This window comes from Rattus norvegicus, chromosome X (assembly GCF_036323735.1).
Source record: "Rattus norvegicus strain BN/NHsdMcwi chromosome X, GRCr8, whole genome shotgun sequence".
Taxonomy (NCBI): domain Eukaryota; kingdom Metazoa; phylum Chordata; class Mammalia; order Rodentia; family Muridae; genus Rattus; species Rattus norvegicus.
This window is the reverse complement of record NC_086039.1, coordinates 31,889,794-31,910,905: the sequence shown is the minus strand read 5'-3', so window position 1 is coordinate 31,910,905 and position 21,112 is coordinate 31,889,794. Positions and strand designations below refer to the sequence as shown.

The following is a 21,112-nucleotide window of genomic DNA, read 5'->3' as shown; positions in this document are numbered from 1 at the left end:
TTCAAATTCGGTTTTCTTAGGAATAAATGCCCACAAAATACGGCACATTTTGCCAAAAACAAAACAAAAAAGCCCACTTGGCCTTCTGGTAGTTCATATTTTGTTATTAAGGACTCTTCTGCAAGTCCAGAAAGGCATGGACAGCTGACGATTATGACAGAAATACTAAGGGTACTTTCGTTTCTTGGTCTGAAGCAGTACATGATATATCATGCTAGGTACAAATTAAGGTTCCTAAATGCCAGCCTGAGACAGTTAAATACATAGATCTGAGTGAATCTACATTTTCAAAACAATTTCTCGTCCTCCATTTTAGTGAAGAAAGTGAAAGCTAAAAAAAAAAAAAAAAAAAAAAAACACAAGCAAACCAAAAAACCCGAAAGCTGAAGGCTCCGATTCAGCTCTGCTTCCCCAGTGCCCAATAGGCACTCGGCTCTCCGCCCGGACCGCCAAAACAAACGAATTCCCTTCCCATGAGGCCCTTGGCTCCGTGTAACCACTAGCACGACGTAACGTCACGTTCCAAGGCGGGATTTCCGTCTTCCTGGACGCGTACCGGAAGCTCGTTCCTTGTTGCCCAAGCAACACCACTCTCTTTCTCTCTCTCTCCTTGTGCCCTTCTCCACTCCGCCCCTTTTTCCTCCCCACCAGGAGAACTAGATCCGTTGTTACCCACCGCCTGAGATCTGCAAGCCGCGTGCCCACGAGGTGATTTCGGGGGCTGATGGGTTGCTTTTGGGGAGTAAGGGAGTAGCGTGGCAGCCCCGGGCCTAATTGCCTCAGAAGCTTGGAGTACTGTCTTGGCGCTCAGGCTGTGGCTGTTAATTACCATCACCCGGCAGCATGAGGTGGTTCCAGAGACCCACCGGAGTCCCAAACCCTAACAGATTGTTAAAACTAGTTCTAATTTATGCCCTCAACCCCTCACGTGCTTCCTAATCCTTGAATGCCTGCTGAGAATTCTGTTCCCAGGCCCCCACCTCAGACTCTTTCAATTCAGATCTTTTAGAAGTGACGCTCAAGCATGGGAAGGTTTGGGGGTTTGGGGTTTTTTTGGTTTTTTTTTTTTTTGTTTTTTTTTTTTTTTTTGTTTTTTTTTTTTTTTTTTTTAGCTCACGGTGTAATTCAAATGTGCTGTGGATCACAGTGTTGCAGTAGGTCTATCGGGACACATTCTTGGAGATGTCTAAGTGTCTGGCTTATTTACAAAAGCAAAACAAACAACAAAACCCGAGTTTTCTTTTATCCCCTTTGCAACTTTTGAGGTCTGTAGGTCAGAAATCTTAGTGGATATTATCTTGAGAACATTTGATAGTTGCTATGGGTAACCAGAGTTCTGAACCATTTTCTTTTCTTTTTTTCTTTTTTTTTTTTTTTCCTGAAATGATCGTTACAAACTCGCTGCACAGATTAGGTTCTGGACTCAACTGTTGCTGGGGTTTTTATTTGAGTTTTTGTTTGTTTTTTGTTTTGTTTTTTAACTAAAAGGCAGAACATTACTCAAAATCTTCAGACTAAAAGTTAATAACACAAAGCCTCTATGAATTGTGAGATTGGGATACTATTTGAAAGTACAATTTACGCTAGCATAGTTTGTCAAGATAACAGTCCCTTTGGGATGGCAGTGAAAGAGAAACCATGTAGATATGCTTTGGCAAATCTAACACCTGCAGGTTCACAGTAAAGTGTGTGATCCCTTCTGTTGACTGTTGGGCTGGGAAAATAAATAACCCGAAGTTGCGGAGAGACATTTTCATCCTGAAACTGTTCCACAGCTGCCAGAGGCTTATTTTGTGTTTCTTAAAGTCCAGCATTTAAGGAGCAGTTAAGATAAGGATGGCAGGAAATTAAACGTGGCTGGAGGTTAGATAAGAGTTCACAAGCACACTATAGAACTCTCTAAATTACTTATTTATGTTGCAAAATCCACCCGTAAACCACTTGGACTAGTGAATGCAGACTGTAACGTTTAAGGCCAGATGAATTGAAAATATATTAATGTATTTAGACATTTGAAACTTATTACTTTTTTTAGTTACTATCCCTTAATAATTTGGTGGAAGCACAGGTAGGAGAGAATATTATCAGGATATAACAGACAATCTCAACAATTCCAGTAGCCTCTAAAGGCATGAGATTATACCTGTTATTTTCTCTGGTGGAAGAAAAATAGGATCTCTAAAAGGAATAAATTATAGAATCTATCCCCTCCAAATAAGTGCCCAGAGGAAGTACAGTATGCAGAAAAGAAATTAGCATGGAATTACTAGAAAAGTATTTATAGGAAGTAACTTAAAATAGGTCTCTGGAAAGATAAAAGTGGCTTTAAGTGCCCAAACTAGTCAAGATGTTTGCTGCTGTGCCAGTAATTGTGAGTGTGTGCTCTATTTGGCCTTCCTCTCTGATGGTCACACTAGGATAGGTTGTATGAAATACGTGCCTGAAATGAGACGAGAGTCACCTTCTTGTGAACTGGATTATCATCGTTCTCTGGTGTCCTGGTTTTTCAGCTCTCTGATTACCTGTTATGTTTCTGACTAAGAGTGTCTTGCTCCTGTTGGGACTCCTAGTTCATTTCTGATTGATACTAGCCACACAAAGGATTCAGCGCAATTGCAAAGAGAGCCATTCACAAATCTTTTCTCATCCTTGCTGTTAAAGTAAACAGTACCTTTCTCTGGGTCAAATGTGATTTGTATTGGAAGGGGCAAGAATTGGTATCTATACCCTTTCAGTCTTCTCAACCTACCCCATGCCTGCCTTGTAACAGCACTTGCAACACCCAGGTAAGCATGAACTGGAGCCTGGGCTTGAGAAAGTGAAAAAGGAATTAAATAATCCTTACTTGTCTCCCTCCATCTTCAGCTTTAAAGATGGCTGTTACAGATGGATCTGCTGTATGTTTGCAAGGTAGCCCAGTGGGTAAACTGACACATGCACACAATAAACAAATGTTCTTGTTTTAAAAGTGGAGCATGGACTCCTCCCATGGTGGACGTAGGCCATTTGGACTTGTGCCATCTTTAATGTCTATAAATGACTATGTAGAGACCATACAAAGCTATAGGAAAAAAATCCATGAGAGTGTCAAGCCTGCTATGCTCAACTAACTACAAGAACCAGCTAGAGGTGGCATGGGGACAGCAAGTGTAGGAGGGCAGGAAACTGTCAGAAATCCCCGTTGTATCATTTTTCCTCATTGAGCTAACTACTGGTATTTATGCAATTGAAAGGCATCTCTAATGGGCTGGCATTGTGCATGTTCAGGAAGATTTCTTACAATCACACATGAACTTCTGTTACTCGGGCCTTCATTTACTTCATTTTAGTCCCCAGCATACTCCTTTGTAGCAGGCAGTGTGTTCTGATGATCTTAATTGCATCCCCAGACTGTCAGTCTGGCTCAAAGCCAAATCAAAGGGGACCTCAACAGCAAAAAAGTTGACCCTCCAGGCTGTAGACACAAAGACTAATATAACAATTGATTTTGAATAGCTTCCTTTGCAAAAGTAAAAGCAAATGAGCCTTCATGTATTTAATTTTCAGAATTGTACAAAGATAAAGCAGAAAGGAAATTGGTGTTATAGAATATACATTATAGTTCTGAAGAGGATTTGTGGTTTTATTTTGCTTTCTGGTTGCCATGACACGTCCTACATCCTATAATTATAAGATTATGAATATTCAAGAAAAAATGGTATACAAATATGCAATGAAAAGAATATATATGCCACTGCCTTTCAACAAAGCATTATCATAGGTAGAATATGTTAATGATTTAGTGAAAATAAGTCATTTTATCTGGAGAAAAATGATAAAACTCCCAACTGTTGTTCTTTGTGTATAGTTGTGCATTTAAAAATATGTCTTTCAGAGCAAGCAGAGCCGCTGCCGAACAAATGTGCTTTTTTCCCCCTTTTTTTTTTCTTTCTTGCTTTAGAAAGGCTGTATGGGAAAATATATCATTCAAGACTGGGAGGCTCTGTCTTGTCGGTAGGCCTCAGCAGTGGTTAGTGAATGACCTCAATGTCGTTGTGGTTTTTTTCCTCCCTCCTTTGGTGGTTGAGGACAGACAATGAATGGTCTCTGTATTCCCCAGAGCTCAGCTGGGTGGTGACCATGATGCCATTGTGTTCGCTGTGGAGGGCTGCCCAGTTTGCAGAGCTTCGGATCCGGCCTTCCCTGACATTGCCAATCGCTTTTCTCTCCGTTGCACCAGCCCTTCAGAAGCAAACTTGTTCAGTCCCTGAAGGCTTGTTCCAGAAAGGAGGAGGAGACTATTGGGTCGGGGTGAGGTAGTGAAAGATAAAATGGGACCTGCTGCCCCCATATGCTTGCTTTTCTTGAGATGAAAGCTCTGCTGTAATGCCTGGGAGTACTGCAGTGTTAGTTTTACCAGGGATGCTAAATGCTCTTGTTCAATCCTTCACCAGTTTAAGAGTGTTACCAGACGCCTTTGCAAAGGAGCAGATTCCCTTTGCAAGGAAGACTGTACTCGGTCCAGGTATATCTAGTGAAAACTGCTGTGCCTGCTTCCTCGTGGTCCTGTTTACTATTGACAGGTTAGCAGTTTGTACCAGAGATCATGGCCCTCCTCATGCTTTAGATTGATACTGTTGTATAGGTCTTTTTGTTATTGCCTTTTTTTTAAAGGATGTTTTTATGTGGGTGAGTGTTTTGCTTGCACGTATGCAGGTGTACTACAATCATATAGTGCCAAAGGAAGCCAAAAGATGCATCAGGTCCCCTGGAGCGAGAGTCACAGAAGGTTGTAAGCCACTGTATGGGTGCTGGGAACTGAACCTGTCCTCTGTAAGAACCAGTGCTCCTAACCCCTGAGCCATCTCTCCAGCACTTGTTGGTGCTTCTAATTAAGTCTTTATTTGTCTAAGAAGAGCTTTAATAAACATTTCAATTTCCTCACTTCTTAATGGAAACTTTTTTCCTCTTTTGCTCCACCTCAAATATTGGAGATCACTTGCTTACCAAGATTAGAGTTGATCATAATTTGTTTGTTTGTTTCTGCTAGTCTTATGTAGAGCCTGATAATTTGTGAAAGATATATGAGAGATACATGAGAAATTCCCGCACTGAGTTCTGAGTAGAAAGTGAAGACCACTTGGGATGCTCAGTATATAAAGGATAGAACATATAAGGTATTATCACATTAACTTAAAACTGTAGTCAATAGGAAGGTAGGAAGTGAGTTTATATGTTTTAAAGTGAGGGGTGCTTGTCTTGTCATGTTTTTAAAGCAATATTGAATATCAACATTATATAAAAATCAGTGCATGTGGCCCACAACCCTAAAGTATGTCCTATCTAGACCTTTGCTGAAGAATTCTAGCACAAAATATGAAAAGTGATACTAGAAATCCCAAGCTAAGATGTATAAAGAGTGTAGATTGCTGTGCCTTTTGACATGTTTCTCTGTGCTTTATCTCATTCGACTTTGAGAGACTTCTTTGTAAATTCAAATCTTAACTCACTGAAATTATTAATTTGAATATCTGTAGGATCTTAGGCGTCCTATATCCAGCCCCAGTGATCCTGTACTTGCTGAAGGATGGCACCAATTTGATATAAGTATTCCAGCAGCCAAAACTAATTGAATTCCTCTTCTACTTGGCATTTAAAACCAAACAAAATTGCTGGCAAAGTTCCTGTGGTCCATCATTAACATAAATTGCATCTTCCCTTTACGGCCTAGGTCTTCAAAATGTCTGGTAGCTGGGTGGGGTTCTATAAATCTGTAGAGAGCTTGCTTGTACGAGGATCTTGGCTCTCCAGCGTGACTCACCTTCTTGATGGTGGGCTACACCAGGTTCAAGGTGAACATCTTCTTGTTGGGAAGTAGAAATCGACTTCCCTTAGTGAGCAAAGATGGTTTTCCTGGCTTCTGGCTTGCAGAAATATTTGGAGTGAGCACTGGGTGATCCCTATTACACAGTATCGCTGCAACCCTGCTACCTAATTATGTGCTGAACCCAAATCATAAGCAAGCTTTGTGCAAAGTAGAACTCCTTTGAAGCCCTTTGTAATCACAAACATTGACATTTGAGCTGCTGGGAAAATGTCACTAATTACCCTTGATCGTCTTCAGGGGTTACTGCCTTTCTCATGTTGCTTAACTGGCTAGCTGTAGTAGAAGAGCCTTCACAGTCTCATAGATTTTCAGAATCTGGTAGCACCTGTAAGGTCACATTGGATCTTCGCAATTATAAGTCAAACAGGATTTGGCCTACTATAAATGTTCATTTACAGCGGGGTTTATTAAATTTTGAGTTCATGGGACTTGATCTACTTATGTAATTTGCAAGGCATAGAATGATGTCTATAATCCAAGCACTTTGGTTTGCTTTGCTTGGTTTTTGTTTTGTTTTTTGTTTGTTTTTTGAGACAGGGTCTCGGTATATAGCTCAGGCTGGTCTGGAACTTGGTGCTGTATCCCATGCTGGCCTCAAACTTTCATTTCTGTTTCAGACTCCTGAGTACTGGGATCACAGGCGTGCACTACCATACCCAGCTAGAATGCAAAGCTCTTAATTTCCAGAAGACCCACAATGACTCTTGGACTTCTCTCATTTAATTTCGATGCTATTTGTTAATCTAGAAAAGAAATTTGATTAAGATACACATGGAGTTCACTTCAGTGTCATTGTGTGCTGCAGGCACTGAAAGCTCTTCAGGCTTCAGTGTTAGCAATATGAAACCTAGCTTTAGTGAATTAGCCACTTACAGGCTTCGCCTGATAGTTTAGCACTTGAGTATGCACTGATTTCTACTATAATTGCATTTGCGTTCTATTATGGTGGATGATAACATACCCAATTACTGACTATTTTCTATTTCCTCCATAGCCTATAAAGAACATTAGCTGTTAGCTGAGTTTCCAGGAAATGGGCCCTGTTTTAAACCTTTAAATTACAGTTGAAAAGTGGATCAATTAGACTTAAGTACTCACTACATTTGATAACTTTCTCCTGGTTTCCATCCACTGTATGTGTGTGTGCATAGCCCTAAATTTAGCAGGTACGGACTGTGTTTAAGAGAAGTTTGCAGAATGTCATGTCAACCCTCTTAGCCTTGCCCTATCTGAAAGCTTGTTACATTTCATTATGAATGATTTTCTTTAAGATAAATCTGGTAGCCCTAGATATAGTCAGTGTGACATCTTAGTTTTTAAAGATACTCATGAAGACGTTTCATTGAGGTCATGAAATACAGTTTTATTTTTAACAGTTTGAGGCTTTTGGTTTCATCCTCTCGCAAAGTAGATAAGACAAATAGAGTTTCTTCCTTAAGTATCACATTTTTGTGCTTCTGTTTTGTGTGATCTTAAATTTGCATGCATCTTAAGATACTATTTTTGTTAACTTTGTTTTGAGACAAGAACTCTGTAGCCCAAAATGACCTTCACCTTGAAGCATGGTGGTCTTCCAGCCTCAGCCTCCCAAGTTGGAATTACAAGTATGCACCACGACACCTGATATAACTTGTTAAAAAAAAAGTACATTCTGATGTTGCCAGGCATTTTAGGAATTAACTTTTAATGTATTATTAGTGTGTACGTATGTAGTAGTAATGGCATAGGCCAAGGTCAGAGGACAACTTTTGGGAATCTATCTTGCCACTGTGGATTCCAGGTCATCAGTGTCATGTGATGACCTGCTGGGCATCTTACCAGCCCTAACATTTATTTTAACTGGGTTGGAAAAGCTGTGTAGGTAACGCTTCGTCATGCCTCTAGAGCCTCCTTCTACAAGGAAGCAGGGTTCTTAGGGAAAGAGGAGTGTATGAAACCAAAACCAAAGCTGAGGCTGGAGAAACATCTTGTTTGAGAAAGCCCCATCGTATGGCTTCTAGTCAGTTGGAAAGATAAAGTCTTTTCAAGGTTCAAGACAGCCCAAGTTTGGACTGGCAAGATGGCCCAGTGGGTAGAGGTGCCTACCACCATGCCTGGCAACCCTAGTCAAGTCCAGAGCCCACAGAAAAAAGAGAACTGACTCATTCACTCTCGACTTCCATACTCACGTGCCATGACACACACACAGCACACCCACGTACATCATAAATAATAAAGAAAAGTTCAAAAAAGAAAAAAAGAAGCCAAGGCTATTTTAAATAGACATTAGCCTATGCTTACAACTAGTAAAGTAGGCTGACAGTGGTGGCGCACTTGGGAGGTAGAGGCAGCTGGATCACTCGGTGCAGGGACAGCCTGGTCTATATGGAGAGTTCAAGACAACTAGAGTTATTACAAAGAAACCCTGTCTCAAAAAAAGAAGAAGGAAGGAAGGAAAAACTAGTAAATTAATATTGTAAGCTTGGGACCCTTGTTCTAAGACACATTATTTTGTATACAGCTACTACTAAATTATGTGGTTATGGCTATTTTCATAGACTTTTCTCTCAGTAAACAACTAATAGGTATAAAACCAGGCAGTGTCCTCTGATTCAATCAGACCTAAGGGAGCTTGTTCTCTAGACCACAAGACCACCACCCAGGTGACAGTTTCTTGTTGCATGAAAATCAGGCATGATGCTTGGACAAGGAACAGCCTCTTAAGGGCTATTTTGAAGACCATCGAATAGCTGTGACTGTCCTATAGCAGTAGTGACCAAATGTTCTTACTGCGTTTGTGTTTGTCTTTTAGTTCCCACTTGGACTTTTGCAATCAGAGGTAACAGCAATGGTAAGATTACTTATTTTTCTTAATGTACGCAGTCATTCCAAAAGCCACTGAAATCTGAAACACTTCTGGCCCTAGCATTTGAGATAAGGGACACTCAGTTTGTATATCAGACAACTAAAAGTAAAAACACCATCTTGTATGACAATAGACATATGTCTCAGACATTGAGGAATGAGCTCAGCCAGCAGATTAATAGGAGAAGGAACTCTAGAGTGGTCATTAAAATGAGCACTACAGATAGCCAAGATAACAAATGTCAGAACTTTTATCTGACCTTGTCTTATCAAACAGTAAATGGAAAACTACTTGGGAAGAAGTGTAACCTTAGGAGTGGGATGGGGTGAAACTGGGTAACCCTGGGTGAATATGATCAAAATACATCGTGTACACACATGAAGATGTCATTATGAAACTGTTGTTACATGTACTAATTTTAAAAAATCTTAAGGTAATCTCTTAGTATAAATACTGTGAATAAAATGAAGGCATTTTTCAAAGAAGATAATCTTTGTCTCTGTCCTCAGTGTCTTGGTTTCTTTTCCTCTTGTTGTGATAAAATACAAAAGGCAGAAAAAATTATTTTGGCTCACAGTTCAAAGGTAGTAATCCTGGCAGTAATATTGCATATACAACCAGGAATGTGGGATGATAAATGCATGCTTCTGTTCTATGTATGTAGTCTAGTACCCCTGTGAAGGAATGGTGCCACCCACTGGGAAGATCTTCCTGACTCAATTAACATAATTAAGATAATCCCCCAGGAGTGAACCCAGAGATCTGCCACCCCAATGATGATGATTTGGGATCCTGTGAAGTTGTCAACACTAATCAATTATATAAGCCCCCATAACCTTCAGCTCTTGTTTTTTGGGGACCTGAAGTACAAATAGTCAGGAAATTTGTTACATTTGCCCTCTGCTGTGGGCACAAACCTATTTTACACTTCTGTTTGTAAGCTTAATAGCATCCTCGTAGAAAGGAGTATAGTGGTTTGAGTGTGAAGTGTTCCCTCTAGGCTTATGTATTTGACCACTGGATCTCCAGTTGGTGGTACTGTTTGGGGAGGTTCTGAGAAAGTGTAGCCTTGCTGGAGGAAGTACATCAATTGTAGTGTGGACTTAGAGACTGTATAGCCTTGCCCGACCTCCAGTTCACTCTCTGTACTTCAAGTTTATGGTTGTAGCTGTGATTCAGCTCTCTGCTCAGGCTACTGTGCCTGCTGCTTGCTGTCATGCCTCCTGGCCGTCATGGGCTCAAACCCTCTGGAACTTTAAGCCCTCTAACTCTTTCTTCTATAAACTGTTCTTGCTCCTGGTATTTCATCACAACAGAAAAGTAACTGATAACACTCAGTAAGTAGCTGTCGTTTAGTTGGTTAAACATTTGAAGATTCTCTAGACATTGAACCGTTTGATGTCTGTCTTATATGTCCATTCTATAGGCCTCAAAATGGAGGGCTACTACATCTTGGTATTCTCACCCAGTATATGCAAGATACTGGCAACATTATTACCATGCAATGCTCTGGATGCAGAGCCACCAGAATGCTTACAGAAAGTTCAGGGATTCCTATTTCACTTCCCCATGGTTCTTCCCTCATGGAGTTCAACCCTGGAGCTCCTTTGCTTATGAGACTGGACATCCTTGGAATTCTGAAGGTCAGCACATGGAGTGGCAGGAGTCTCCCTACAGTGTTTCCCATCCCAGAAGCTTCGAGCAGCCTCTGTATAACAGCCGTAGAAGCCAGGCATCCGCAAGAGAAGATGAAGAAGCCCTGTGTGAAGAGGAAGAGCTGGAGTCGGATTCGGATGACGAAGTCGAGTGTGACCTGAGCAATATGGAGATCACTGAGGAGCTCCGCCAGTACTTCGCACAGACCGAGAGGCACAGAGAAGAGCGACGTAAGTTCATACCTGTTACCTGGTGCTCCCTTCACTGCCCTGATGTTTTCATCTTTTTTCTAACATACCAAGTTATTTTATAACTTTTCATTTCAGTCCAGTTAATAATCTAAATCTGGTCCTAAGCTTAGAAAAACTATGGTGGTGTTGTACCTCAGTTAACATTGGTCCTCAGAGTCAGATTATATAGAACTGTTCATTTGAGTTCCTAATAATACATCCACCATTTTGTGAGCATCAGACTTTCAACCAGATGGAATTTATATGTGCGCATGCATGTATACCTTCTCTAACCCAAGTAGCAGATCCTCAAGGCATGAAACTCATTTTACAGAGGAGAAAAGTGAAGCTTAAGGAGGTTAATTACACAATCACTCACTTGCTATTAGCATTCAGCTCTTGCAGACTGTGCTGTACGATGCAGCTTTTCTCTGTGCCATGTTTCTCCCTGACATGATAAGGTTTCCCAACTGCTGTACTCTGAGCACCTCTCTGGGACACAGCCCAGAACCGATCCTATATAGCTCCCTGCAGTATACAGTCAGTGTGAACCTAATAACAAATGCCTCCTATGTATAGCTTTCCTGTTTGCCCCATACTACAAGTCAGAGCTTTGCAAAGTCCCAAAGCAGGAATTTTTCTACTGAAAATTGCCACTGTTCATCAGACCATTTATTATTATAAGTGCCCTTAAAAATTAACAAGTACTTCATTCCCCATTATAACCAGTATTCAGTCTCAAAATGCCTTTCAGTAGGGTCTCATTGTGTATTTTATGTAGAATATTCATTTGGTTGGTTGGTTGATTGAGTTTTTGAGACTGTCTTCCTATATGGCACAAACTGACCTGGAACTCTGATCCTGCTGCTTCAGTTTCCTGAGTACTAGGGCTAATGAGACATACCACTGTATCCTTCTAACCTAGACTTTTCTAGTAAACAGAGACATGGAAGCTTCAACATAGGAACGTTTCATTTCCATTTTAAAATGGCTCTGCCCTCGTAACAGTAGATTAGCCTTTATTAATACCCAGTGGATGCCAGGAACTGAGTGCCAGGCTTAGGATAAAGTATCATTCCCTTTAGTCTCTGCTTGTGATTAGTCTCTAAACCACTTGTTCTCTTCGGTATACTAATTTTCTTCTGATGAAACTGTTGATTTCTTTGCTGCATATTAGAAAGTCTATCTAGGGGCTAGAGAAATAGTTCAGTGGTTAAGAATCCTTGTTGCTCTTGCAAGAGGACCCAGGTTCCATTCCTAGCAGGCACATGGCAGCTCACAACCACCTGGAAGTCCAGCTCTAAGAAATCCAGTGGCCTCTAATCACCTTCCCAGGCATGAGGCTACCAAATGATACACAAACATGCATGCAGTGAAAAAAAGAAAGTATATCCAAACGACTACATGGAAGCAATAGTTTCTGTTTTGCATGGAATACATTTCTTTTTTATTATGTTTATTTGCTTTTCCATGGGAGAATGTGCAGGTCAGAGACATACTTGCAAGAGTTGGTTTTCTCCTTCCACCATATAGGTCACCGGGATTGAACTATGGTCATCAGGCTTAATGACAGGTGCCCTTACCCACCAAGCCAACTCATCAGCCCCATAGAGGACATTTCTTTCCTTGGTCCACAGAAATAAACTTTAGCTTTTCTCAGAATGTGTACACCCCAAATGAAGAGGTACAGTATTGGAGCATGTTCACATATAATTGTAATGCAGTCAGTTACAACATGGGTTAGAGAGCACAGGGTTTCGGAAAACATTACTTGTGAGAAAAGGCACACCTTAATTTTTTTAAAGATTTTTTATTTATTCTATATAAGCACACTATAGCTATCTTCAGACATACCAGAAGAGGGCATCAGATCTCATTACAGATGGTTGTGAGCCACTGTGTGGTTGCTGGGATTTGAACTCAGGATCTCTGGAAAAGTAGTCAGTGCTGTTAACCACTGAGCCATCTCTCCAGCCCCACACACCTGAATTTTTAAGCTTAAGGTTTCAGAAGTAGTCAGTGAACAAGAATTTCTCATTTAGACAGTTCATCATCATCAGTGATCTGTTTAATAAAATCCTTTAGCCTGGACAACAAGCATGTTCTTGTCTGTGAGTTCTGCTCTTCCCAATGATTAACATCTTTAAATGATGAAAGCATAAAACTTGAAGTGGGAATAAGGAATCCTGGATGGTGTTTGGAAGACGCTCACTAGATAAAGTGTCTGTCTCACCAACACAAAAGCTGGCCAGACATGGCATCCACCTGTAATTCCAGTACTTGGGAGGTGGAGATTTGATCCCCAGGATAAGCTGGCTTTCAAGATTAGCTTTCAGGTAGCTCCAGGTTCAGTGAGAGACCCTGCCTCAACTTCAAAAGACAATAAAGGTAGAAAGCAATCAAGGGAGACACCCAACACCAACCTCAGGCCTCTGCAGGTACTCATGCACATAGAGTACAGAAGAGGTGCTGTGTCTCCGTGGTAAGGTGGTTGCCCAGCATGCACATGGTCCTTGGTTCTATCCCTAGCATAGTAAAAAGAAAAAAACAAAAACCCATTCCTTTCGTGCCTTGGAAACACTTATGCTTTCCATTATGTTCTATGTCATCATTTCCCCTTAACACACTTCCTCGAAATGTTAGTGATAACAGTACTTTTTAGAAAATAGACAGTTGTAACATTTTAAAGGTTAGCTGTGGTTTCAGTTATTAGGAAAAATGGTTAGCATTCAAACGGATACATTTTAGTCATAAATAGCCATCAATTGAAACTGCATGATACTTAGAAGGTCTTGGTGTTGTACCAGTCAGGTCTTTATTAGATGTGATTCAAGGGTGGATGTTGGCTTGAAACAAGGATGTGTTCTCAGAGAGTGTGATATTCTTAAATGAAACTGAAATAAAATCCTCTTTAAATGATGTACAGAAGAGTATTACTGATACAGACGAGGGGTAGAGCCAGTGTCCAAAGCAGTGGAAGGATGATTGTTACCAGATAGCTATGGAGAAATGGAACGCTTTGGACTTGGAGGAATACGATCTGTTTGGAATGAGAGAAAAGATAAGTTCACTTTGCTGCTTAGACTACTGTGTTATTTTTACTGAAGAGTCCACTTGTATTCATACATCTCATAGGAAACATGGGCTCCATTATGTTTTGTGTACCCCATTCAGAGGGTTTCTATTCTTGTGTCTATAGTGACTGACCCTTTAAGTCAATGCACTGAAAACCTCTAGTCTGTCCTCTAGAAAACTTAGGGCATATAACAAGGCTTACAGTCCAGTATTTCCTAAGCTGTTTTGGTTTAAATAATGTGGTTAAAGTATGAAAGCACACTGATTGTGACCATTCCAAGTATGCCTTCATCTCCTCTGGTACAGATGTTCAGGAGAACAAAAAAGCATCCATCAAGGTAATGGATGTTGAAGGTCACAGAAAAGTGGAAGGGAGTGGGTAAATGCACTTTCCTTGTCAAAGCTAAAATGGTGATTGTCCACTCCAGGGTTACATTGGATGTGGAACGAGGAACAGAGTAAAGAGACCAATCAATGACTGTCCGGCAAACACCTGTGTTTTGAGTCTGTAGCTGATGAGGCAGAATGGCGTTCTTGATTTACTCAAGATTGTACTGTTGCCATTAACTTTGGCAGCATAGCAGAAAATCTCATCCTTGCTCATCCTAGAAAAAAGAGGGGCAATACCATTCTTTAGCACACATTATTGTAGTGCTTTGTCTCTCAAACTGTGCTGCCTTTGAGCTAATTATGTGTAGAATATTTATTGAGTAATTTCCTGCTGGGCAAAATTTCCCTAAAGTCCAAGTTGCTTCCTGTGATTATTTTTTCCCATTATGGATTATAATTCTACATTAGTAATACCTCTTTTCTAAAATTAAGTTTAATTATGGGGGGAGAGGAATATGAGTGTTAGTACAATGTCTATACAGGCCAAAGGCTTTGGATCCCCTGGAACTTGGAATTAAAGGCAGTTGTTAGGCCCCCTGCCCTGGGTACTAGGAACCAATCTTGGGTCTTCTGCAAGAGCAGTTGGAACTCAATTCTCCTGGTCACAGCATCTTAATAGATTCATAGACTGAATTAAAAACATGTCAAAACCATGTGCCCTAAACCTACATGGAGTTCAGTAAAGTTTTTCCTCTATATCGTATTACTGATTAGCGATGGGGCATGCTGTTTTAATCCCACATGCATATTGTTGTATTGTTTTGTAGGATTGCTGTAGCAAATTATAGCAGATTCATGGCCATATAGCAGAGGTTTATTCTTTTCACATCCAAAATCAAGGTGTCCGCAGGGCTGCCTTCCTACAAAGGCTCTAAAGCAATGGTTGCTAACCTTCCTATTGCTGTGCTCCATTAATACAGTTCCTTATGCTGTGGTGAGACCCAACCATAAAACAACTTTCGCTGCTACTTGATAACTATAATGTCGCTACTGTTAGGAATCATAATTAAATATCTGTGTTTTCTGGTGGTCTTAGGTGACACCTGTGAAAGGATTATTCAATCCCCAAAGGGGTTATGACTCACAGAGAACCACTGCTTAGAACCTTGCTTCGTGCCGTACTTGGTGTCTCCTGGTATCCCTTCACTTGTAGCAGTTTCACAGCCTCTGTCTAGACATGACTGTCTCTGTGTCCTTTTCTGTCTCATATAAGGTCACTCTCAGTAGATTAGGGTAGAATCTCATCATTGTCTTTTATCTGCAAAAACGCTCTTTCCACATAAGCTCTCATTTCAATGCCCCAGTGATGAGGCCTCTTCAGGCCCATTTTGAAGCTGGAATGAAACTTAGACGTTGTTTTGATTTATAGTTAGCGAGTAAATACCCTTATGTTAGTCACACTTTCCATGGCTGTGACAAACATACCTGTCTACTAGGAAAGAAAAACTTACTTTGGCTTGAGAGTTTCAGATATTACAGTCAAGATCAACTAGATGGAGTCACGCCTTGGAGCCTGAAAAACCTTAAAACATCAGGTAGCCATAGCTTCCAATGGCAGCACGAAGAACATGCCTATGCTGACAGGCCCCTTCCTGCTAATCCTAATATTCACTCTGGGCCTTTTGAATGGTTTTAGCATGGTCCTGACAGACGTCCCTTCCTTCCTTGGTTGATCATCTAGAAGTATACTCCGAGACACATGCAGAGGTTGTGCTTTACTATCTCCTAGGGCTCCCTCAATCATGCTGTCAGTCAAGATCCACTGCTATCACAACCGCACGAGAAAACAGTGCTCAGTAGCACGGAATGCTACCGCTGTTTTCAGTTTTAAAATGAGCCAGGCAGTTAACCTTGCAAGGCCACCATCCAGTTGTGTCTCCGTTGTAATGTCGATGTTCCTCAACTTCAGTGGACCGTTCACTGTGCAGTTGGCTAAGCCCTCACCTTACCTTGACAAATGGTGCTGAGGGTTACAGAGCCTGTCTTTACTTGGATGGGAGGAATTAAAGAACAAATAATAAACAGACAGAGTGGAGAGGCCTTCAAGCCCAGGAATTGTTTCATATATTCTTGGTTCCCTAAGTCAATACATTCCAAAATATTTTCAGACACTGATGATTACTACACAGCCAGTTGCTCAGAGAGTATTTGATTTTAACCTAAATGGTTGAGTCTAAGCTCTAAGTCAGTTGATACAGTACTTGCCTAGCCTGGGAAGAAGAGTCTGCCGTTTCATCTTCAGCACTGTATAAACCAGGCATAGTAGTACTCTACTATAACCCCACACCTCAGAGGTGTAGACCATAAATTAAGGAATTCAAAGTCACCTTGGCTACATAACCAGCCTGGGCTAAGTATAGAACCCAGTGCTTGCTTAAAGACTGTATCCCACCAGGCAGTCTAAGCTGTCTTCAAAATTGTGCCAGAAGAAGCAGAGGGGGACAGTTCCAGGACAGAGGTGAAGGAATGATATAAGAGAGAGCCCAGGGGAAACATGCTCCCCGTCTGGGATTCTACCCTAGCTTCCCATCAGAAACACAGGGATTTCTAGAAATAAGAAGCAGACAGAGAACCATCAAGTGATTTTCTCTGACCCAGTTTTGATATTTGTTCTCCCTATAGAAGTGAGGTCAGAGATGAAATGGCCATTTTCCCTGCCACATTCACCACCACACTCCTCTAGCAGAGCTCAGGATGACTGTGGCCTGTACACACCTCTGAGGACCAAACAGCAGAAATACTTATGTTTTCAACTTAGCTGAAATGCCAATGTTTTGTAGGAAATTCTCAGTGACCTGCAATTCATTTGTGACTGGGCCAGTTTTGTGCATCTCCCAGTAAAGGCTATGCATGTTGTTTCTGCTGTTTCCCCATCATTTGCTTTGTCTGCCCATTATTTCCACGGGTAAAGGTAAAGTGCAGATGTTCTAAGACAACAGTGACTGCATATGTGTGTCCAAAGCCATTTTTATTTGTCAGTTTATGTGTATGTGTTTATGTCTGTGTGAGTGAATGCCAAAAGTGTGGGGGTATTCTTAGAGGCCAGAGGGCCTCAGACCCATTGGAACTGGGGTTAGAGGTACGGGTGAGCTACCCATCATGGGTGCTGGGAATGAAATCTGGGTCCTCTGCAACAGCAGAATGCACCTCACAGGATCTCCCTGTGCAGTTCTGGCTGTCTTAGACTCATGATGTAGACCAACCTAGTTTTGAACTCACAGCGATCCACCTGCTTCTGCCTCCTGAATTGAAGACATGTGCCATCAGGCCTAGCTATATCTATTTTTAAGTTTCAAGTTTGTAAATCTCCTCACCACGTCCAAGGTGTTAGTCATAAAAAGGTGGGATTTACAAGGGTGACTGCGAGTAACTATATAAATGTCTTCCTTCACACATGATTAGCTCACTGCTATTTTCCTTCCCAGATACTAGCATTGAGTGGCCGAACAAGGAAAGAGTGATTTATGCCATTGTTTTATTCCCCTACAGCCATCTTGACTCCTTATCTTGAGGCATTCCTCTGGGTAACAATAGTGGCTACAGATAGTAAGCTTCCGGCTATCAATTTTCCTCTTGACAGAGTTGCTTACAAAATGGGTGTGAGCTCACATCCTTCTACCTTCTGCAACATTGCTTTGTTGACATTCTTATGCTGCTATTTACATAGGAATAAGAATTATAATATTGGGATTTGCAGTGGTTTAAACAAAAGGAGAGAAGGGAGAAAGAAATTGAATCTGCTTACTTCACAGGGATTTACTGAATTAGTAGACTTGGAAGCTTTCACCTGTGCTAAGCTGAGACCTGACAAGTGAAGGCCCACACCAAGAAAAGCAGCTTTGTTGTATAGCAGACAGAATGTGAGTCAGATACAGAGGGGCCATGCCATATACACACCACATTTGTCCTAGTAAGAACTACTTCTTGAGGCTTGAGTAGATGGCTCTGTGTAAAGCACTTGTCATATGTGTGAGGACCAGAGGTTGAACCCCCAGAACCCACAGAAATACCAGATGTGCATGGCGGTCAACCACCTGCAATCCTAGGAGCAAGCAGGCTAACCAGACGAGCTGCATTTTGCGCTCTGGATTCAAATGACTTGAGCCTGCCTAGGTATATAAAATGGATAGTAGTTGAGGAAGATTCCTAAAGTCAACCTCTGGCCTCCATGTTCACATACGTGCACACATACAGGCATACCAGACATGAGTGCAAAAGGCAAAGAAAAACTAGGGATGATAAGCTGGCTCAGTGGAGAAGTACACTTGCTGCTAAGCCTGACAACCAGTGTTCGATTCCCCAGGACTCACATAGAAGAGTGTTGTTCTCTGAGCCCCACACACGTGCCATAGCACATCCCCAAATGTAATCTTTAGAGATGTGCTTCTTGTAGCACTGAACTTTGAAGGAAACGTTTCCCTCCCATGGGGAAGCAGTACATGAAAGCAGACAAGGACTGCTTGCCATTCATGGCCAGTCAGATGACACGAGAAAGCAAAGTGCTTTCACTTTTCTCCTGTATCTTCAAGGTCTGCTGTAGAGGATTATTCCGTTGGAATAATGGGCTTCTTGGAGGCATTTTGCAGTTTCTGTCAGTAGCTAGTGGCCTCTAGGAAGTGAGCAGTGAGCTTCATGCCTCAGGATCTGCAGATCAGCTCAGCTGCCCTAACAGTGTCCACGTTTACTATTGAAAAGGACAACAGAGGGAGCTTAGGGACCACAGGCAGCATGTGAGGTGTGGTAGCAGGAGTATCAGTATCTGCTAGAACCTCTTCTTGCATTTGTATATATTTTATGGTCTTAATCATGTCCATTCCCAGGGCGACAGCAGCAGCTGGACGAGGAACGTCTGAATGACTATGTGAATGCAGACCACGGCCTGTACTTCAACCACCACAGGTCAGTGGAGCCCCCGTCTGAGAAGCCCTGGGAGCGGCGTCAAGCAGAGATGAAGCGCTTATATGGAAACAGTGCTCCCAAGATCCTGGCCATGGAGGCTGCTGTTCAGCTGAGCTTTGACAAGCACTGTGACAGAAAGCAGCCGAAGTACTGGCCTGTCATCCCCCTGAAGTTCTGAGGCCTGGGCACCGGGCCCCTAGACAATGCCTCACAGTCCCTGGCCTCTCCCTATTCATCTCTTATGGACATTTTCAAAGAAAGAGGCCTGTATGCCAACATGGCGGACACAGTCTGTCAGCCACTTATAATTCTGTCAGCAGGAGACATACTGTTGCCAACACAAGGAATATTCACTTGACATGTGTATTGCACTGGCCTTGGGTTTTCTCTGTAATAGTCCAGTTCATTGAAATTATTGCCTAGAGGTACTGCCTATTGTTTTGCATTTTAAATTTCCTCCTTTAAACTGTCTAGAATGTAATAAAAGCCACAGGCCACATGTCGTTCATTCCTATATTTTATGATCAGTTTTCATGCAGCCCATGCTAGCTATAAACTCTTAAATCTTCCTGCTTCCACCTCCCAAATGCTAGCTTACAAGTTTGCAACATATATATACACACACACACAAACACACACACACACCCATACACACACACACAGTGGGCTTCTGTCCACATATTTTCTCTGACTCTAACTCTTTGGACGCCTCTGAAAATGATGCAAGCTACAGTTAGACAAGTAGCACTTGTTACTCAATGAGATGTCAGCCCACATGCTCTATAAAAGACCTGAGCATAAAAAAAGACTCTGGACTTGGCAGGTCATTTTGTCTGTGTCATAACTGCCTCGCCACACTGTCTTCATAGCATAAAAAACAGCCTCAATTACTGAATAAACAAATGAATGTTACCGTATTTCAATACAACTTTATTTGTAAAAAAAAAAATCAGGCTAAGGACTGGATTTGATCTACAACTGCTGCTGTAAACCAGTGAAAATCACCCATCTGACATTACTGTTATCTACTCTTCTGTCCAGAACTTGGATGTCAAACAGAATTGATAGCAAACAGTAATTCCCAAACCTGGTCACTTTCACAGTCTCTTGTTGTCAGAATGAACAGTTGAGCTCCTAGTGCATATAGTAAATGCTAATTTGATAAGCAAATACATCTGTGAGAAGGAAAATCTAAACATTGATGGAGCAGTTCATTTATAGAATCCAGCTCCTTTTTAAATAAGTTATTACAGTCCATCGCCAGGGTGAGCCTGTGTTGACCTGAGAAGATTAGCACATCCATCAAAGGTTGGTGAAAAGATTTTGTATTGACATGTTTCTCCCTAGAAACACATTTAGCTTCCATCCAGGCCCTGCCCTGAGACAACCACGTTCCTTTCAGCAGCCCTGGGTGTTTATTTGTTTCAAGCTCTTATTAATGGCATTGCAGTTTGTGCTTAGGTGCTGAAGACAAAAATCAGAATTCACTTGTCCCCAAGACAATGCACAACTGAAATTTTCACCTTTGGTCTTCCTCCTTTTTCTTAGATACTCTAATGCCTAAATGATAAAATCCATTGTAACTCAGGCAAGGCAGAGACTGCCTAGGCAGCAGGTACTTAGCTGAAAGCGCTGTTTTCTATACCTACCTCAGATATGCTACCCTGTCATCCTGCCACTTGCTGGCTTGTTACCTTAGACAATTAGCCTTCCTCTCTCACTATTCCTCAAAATGAGTGGTAGTGGATTTCCTTCACTGCTGTTCTGAAGGAACACTGTTGTGAATAGTACCTATAAAACACATGTTGCTGGCAACACAGTAAGTAGGTGATATGTATATTATATATTCGATCTTTATAAATGTCAAACTATCGCGAGGGAGTCCAGGATATAAAACTTAGAAAGTGAAGAAGTCTTTCCTTGTCCACTCTAGCTTCTGGATAGCTCATGCCCACTTGTAATTCATACCTAGGATAATTGGTGACAGGGTGAACCCATTGCTCACATATTTCTCAGCAAATAATTATTATTGAGTGTATTGACTATCCCTTCCCATTAGCTAGGCCATAGTCCCTTCCCTTGGGGAACTTGCATTCTAGGCAGGGACACAGATGTGTGCACTAGGTTAGTGTGTGTGTGGGGGGGGGGGGA

The 21,112-nt window shown here is 41.5% G+C and overlaps 1 protein-coding gene across 1 annotated transcript; it reads left to right on the top strand.

The window, feature by feature from the left end:
- Positions 1–625: 625 nt before the first annotated feature.
- On the top strand, positions 626–19,460 carry Gemin8 (gem (nuclear organelle) associated protein 8). The gene is made up of 4 exons (NM_001007756.1): positions 626–708; positions 8,658–8,696; positions 10,138–10,597; positions 18,883–19,460. The coding sequence occupies exons 2-4, from the start codon at positions 8,694–8,696 to the stop codon at positions 19,137–19,139; spliced, it is 720 nt and encodes a 239-aa protein (NP_001007757.1). The 5' UTR covers positions 626–708; positions 8,658–8,693; the 3' UTR covers positions 19,140–19,460.
- Positions 19,461–21,112: the final 1,652 nt, after the last annotated feature.